General features: G+C 47.8%; 1 protein-coding gene across 1 annotated transcript in view; it reads right to left on the bottom strand.

Annotated features, from left to right (window-relative positions):
• Fam234b (family with sequence similarity 234 member B) overlaps nt 1-4,501 on the bottom strand; it is a 42,923-nt gene that overhangs the window by 21,261 nt on the left and 17,161 nt on the right. The window contains exon 4 of the mRNA XM_021190041.1: nt 1,301-1,492. Coding sequence (XP_021045700.1) covers nt 1,301-1,492 — 192 coding nt within the window. The remainder of the gene's footprint in view (nt 1-1,300; nt 1,493-4,501) is intronic.

Here is a 4,501-nt window from a genome sequence, read left to right as displayed (position 1 = left end):
TTTCGGGATAGCATTTGAAATATAAATAAAGAAAATAATAATACATAAATTTTAAAAAATGAAAAAAAAAAAGAGTAGCCAGTGCTCTGAACCATTGAGTGATCTCTTGAGTTCCACGCATCTGGATTTTGTATATCAAATAGAGATGTCTATGTCCTCCTGGCAAGTAGGAGCTCACTCTACTATGGCTGAGGAATGTGTCTATCACAGGGCACTGCAGGTGCTAAGGAGAGCCCACACCAGAGAAACCACAGAAGGCTTTCAAGGACTTCAGTCCTGAGCTAGGACAGTGAGTGTACTCTAAAGATTTGTTTTAAATATTTGTGCTCATATATCTCAGGCCAGCCTCGAACTTGTATGTAGCCAAGGATGACCCTGAACTTCAGATCCTAGTTCTACCTCTTACATGAGTGCTGGGATTATAGGTCTGCACCACTACGTCCAGTTTATGTGGTGCTGGGAATCAAAGTGGGGGCTTGGAGCATGCTAAGGATTCTCTCTGCAAAATGGTGTGTGTGTGTGCGTGTGTGTGTATGTGTGTGTGTGTGTGTGTGTGCGCGCGCGCATGTGTGATTTTTTTCCCCACCCAGAGGTACTCCACTAGACAAGCATAGTACTCACACCTATAACTCCAGCACTTGGGAGGCTGAGGCGGGAAGATCTTATGAATTTAAGGTCTAGGGTACAGTGTAAAAACCATGTCTCAAAAAAGAGGGAACAAAAATAAAGCACTCCATTATGGTACCTCTGATGTGGGAAGGGTGTGACTATGCAACTTCTCTTGAGATTACGGCCCATAGAAATATTACATTATATTATGTTATATTATATTCCATTATATTACATGAAGATGTCTTTTTCATACTAGACTCATCTTCATCACTGCCAGTCTGTGGATCTAAAACAGAAAAGAAGCTAAAGGGGCATATCAGCACAAGACTGGGAGCTCTTTTCCCTAGCATCCAGCCAGGACCCAGGTTCACAGGACCAGCACAATTCAAAGGCAAGGAGGTGACACGCTCTTGCCTATTGTACAAAGACCAGTGCAGAGACACTATTTACAACCCAGGCCCCCGGGGCAGCATCTGTTTGGGTAAGAGTTTATTTTGCCCCGTCTTAATCACCCAACAGGTTGCAACAAGAATTTGCTTACTCCATCCTCCCAAGCCCCTTATCTCTTACCCTTAATAACCAAGCACCTTCTGAACCAGGGTAGCAAAGCAGTTTCCCCTGCAGGCTGCTCAGATCCGACACTGAGGCTCCGGAGGCAGCGCTCTACGCGCCCAAGGCCACTCTTTACCTGACGTCGCATTGAATGCACTGAGCATCTTCCGAGTCCCCGTCACAAGGCAGATGGTTTTGGCCACGCTTCCTGGTATCAGATCTAAGCATGTGACGTCTTGAGCCTCCTCTGGGAGGGGACTGGACCACAGTGTGCTGCCATTCATCCCCGAAAGGCACACCAGATCTGCAGTTGGTTGTGAGCCAACACCTAAAGGCAAGTAAGCAAGGTGAGGAAGGGGCAGAAGGGAAGAGTCAGGGAGAAGCAAGGCGCTTGAAAACCCGCCATGAACGGTGGGTGGTGACGCTGCAGCTCGCGCTTTTCTGCTCTGCTCCTTCCTGTGGTTTTTGACAAGGTGTGAACACGGAACTTGTCACCTCCTACTTCACACCTCCTGTAGGACACCTGTAAGACCAGCCGCTGTGGGATCCTCTAAACTGCCTCGCCTTGTCTCCATTTTGGCACCTTTCCCAACGCATCTGTTTACCTGTCTGCCACCTTAGCCCACACTGAACAGTGGCATCCTTAAGGAGAGACAGTAACATCTGATTTCTCAGCACATCATAAGATGCTTGCTATATAGACTTGTAGCTGAGCAGAAACCAGTTGTTTGCTGAGCAAAAGACAGGGGTAAGGCCAGCAAAGTGGGTGGGGAAAGACATCTGCTGCCAAGAACGGAGACCTGGGTTCAGTCTCCAGCCCCCAGCAATATTCCCGTATTCCCACGTAGGAGAAGGAGAGAACCGACTCCTAAAAGTCGTCCTCTGGCTTCCACGTGTGCTCTGTTACACGCATGTGTGCACGCAACACACACACACACACACACACACACTAAATGTAATTTAAAAATCAAAAAAAAAAGAAGGAGCGAAATCCAGAACAGCATGTAGTAGTCGTTGAGGGGAAACAAACAAGCCACTTGGGCCGGAAAGGAATGCACAGGAGCGCCCAGGCTGACCTAGAACTCAGGAAGAGCAGGGAGTCAACCCTAAACCCAGTCAGCAGCAGCAAAGGCTCCCCACACAGAAAAGCAGGTTCTCAGAAATGACCTGCAAGCTACACAGGTGAACAGCAAGGAGGTCTCGCTGTCTGCAGGGAAAGAACACCCAGGTCCAAGGAAGGGAGGCCACAGCAGCTTAGGCCAGGGTGACTCGGTGACAGTCACACCACCAGCTGGCTCTGCTTTCACTCTGAGGCTGCGGCATCTTGACTCACTTACACATTCTACTTCAGACACCTGAAGTCTCTAGGCTTCATTCTTCCAGTTCCTCGGCGCTACTAACTAAACAATATAGCCTCAGACGGGAAACAGGGCGTGCCCACTGTGTCAGACCTCCTGCATTACCTTTTCCAAACCAATCCTGTGCTAGTCTTCCTGCTTAAGAACCCCCATGAGAGGGCCAGCCATGGTGGTGCATGCCTTCAACCCCGGCACTTGGAGGGCAGAGGCAGGAGGATCTCTGGACTCAGGAGAGGGTGAACAGGGCCTACTGTAGCCAATGCATGCTTGTTGGCTGGATCATAAGCAGCTAATTCTCTCCCTCGGCTCCCCGTGGCACTGCAGGGACATCCATGAGGCACGAGGGCTGGGTGCATGAACTACAGAGCCTTGTTCTTAGAATTGAACTTCAGGTCTGCGTTTTACCAGATGTGGGACTCTAAAGAGTTCCTCAACCTCAGTGTTTCCACATCTGGAAGTACCTCAGTTTCCACATCTGGAAGAGGGGACAATACTAGCCTACTTGGTCAGATTGTGTTGAGGAGCAAAGCCACTCATGTGGGCTGTGTGCCTACAACAGAACACAGCACCCAGAAAGTTCCTAATGGTGGCAATTGTTGTGGCTTGAATGAGACATGTCCCCAACCGTCTCAGGTGTTTGAACACTTGGCCCCTGGTTGGTGTTATCATTTTAGGATATTATGGAACCTTTAAGATGTGAAGCCTTAATGGAGGAAGTAAGTCACCAAGGGAGGGAGTGCTTTGAGAGTTCATTGCCAAAAATAAACTCTTTTGTAAATTGTTTGGGGTTATGGTATTTTGCCACAGGCACACAGAAGCAACTAAAATAGTTACATCGTTACTTTTACAACCTGTGGACAAATCCTGTTTGTCTATATAGTATCCAAACCCTCAGTCTTGTCACTATGCCTCTTGATATAGAGCAAAGCAGGCAAAATACTACAGCTTCAGCATCTCTAACCTCCCTTTAAATGCAAATGAGTCACAGACCAGGAAAATGCCATCAGGCTATGATCCCACGAAAGTCTGTTCCAAACACGGAAGCTTTCCCTGACTCAGAGTTGCATCCGTATTTCAAACATGCTTCGGAAAGGTGGTCCAGTGATGTCAGGCAAACGCACACTACAGAGATCTCTAAAGCATACCTAGACACGCACTCTGGGACTAAATGATCAAAACAAGCTTGTTAGGATTTCTTCACCCTCCGGGTAGGGTTCGTGCATCAGCTGACATACTGTCATCATTACCAATTCAGTAGCCATTGCAGGCAAACTAGGACCCTGTGTAGCTATCACGGAAATGAGGCATTTTTGCTTGTTTGTTGTTGCTGTTGTTTACTTTGTTGGGTTTGGGGGTAGGGTGGTTGTTTGCTTGGTTGGTTGTTGTTGGTTGTTGTTGGTTGTTGTGGTTGGTTGTTGGTTGTTGGTTGTTGTGGTGGTTAGTTGGTTGGTTGATTGGTTGCTATGTACAAGCTATGGAGGCTTTCATAAAGAGACTATTGACAGAGATGTGTCCCAGTGTAGGGCCCCACTAGTAGCAGTACAGGCCCTGAAAGCTGTTAATGTTCCCAGGGACAAAAGAGGACAAAAGAGAAAGTCCTCTAAGAAGAACAGCCTGAGACCACCCTGCTCCAACCCTAGCTGTGAAGAAGCAGGGAAGTTAGTTGCTCTCCTCAGTCTCTCTCACAAGGCTAGGGAGCTGATAAACATCCTCTAAATGTGGGCCCCCACAATCTGGTTGCCCCCTACCACGTCCCACTAGCAGATTCTCACATACCGCTAGTGATGCTACATAAACATTACTCCCCAATTTAAAGCCACTGGTTAAATAAAAGTGGCTACAGCCAATTACTGGGGACTGCAGAAGTAGGTAGAGTTTTCAGTTACTGAGCTAGGGTCACAGGTAGGGACAAAGAGGAGAAAGAAAGAAATGGAGGATGAGGAGGAGGATGAAGAAGAGGAAGAGGAGGAGGAGGAGGA

This window comes from Mus pahari, chromosome 2 (assembly GCF_900095145.1).
Source record: "Mus pahari chromosome 2, PAHARI_EIJ_v1.1, whole genome shotgun sequence".
In the NCBI taxonomy this organism is placed as follows: domain Eukaryota; kingdom Metazoa; phylum Chordata; class Mammalia; order Rodentia; family Muridae; genus Mus; species Mus pahari.
Note: the sequence above shows the minus strand (reverse complement) of the source record. Positions and strands in the feature narration are given on the sequence as shown.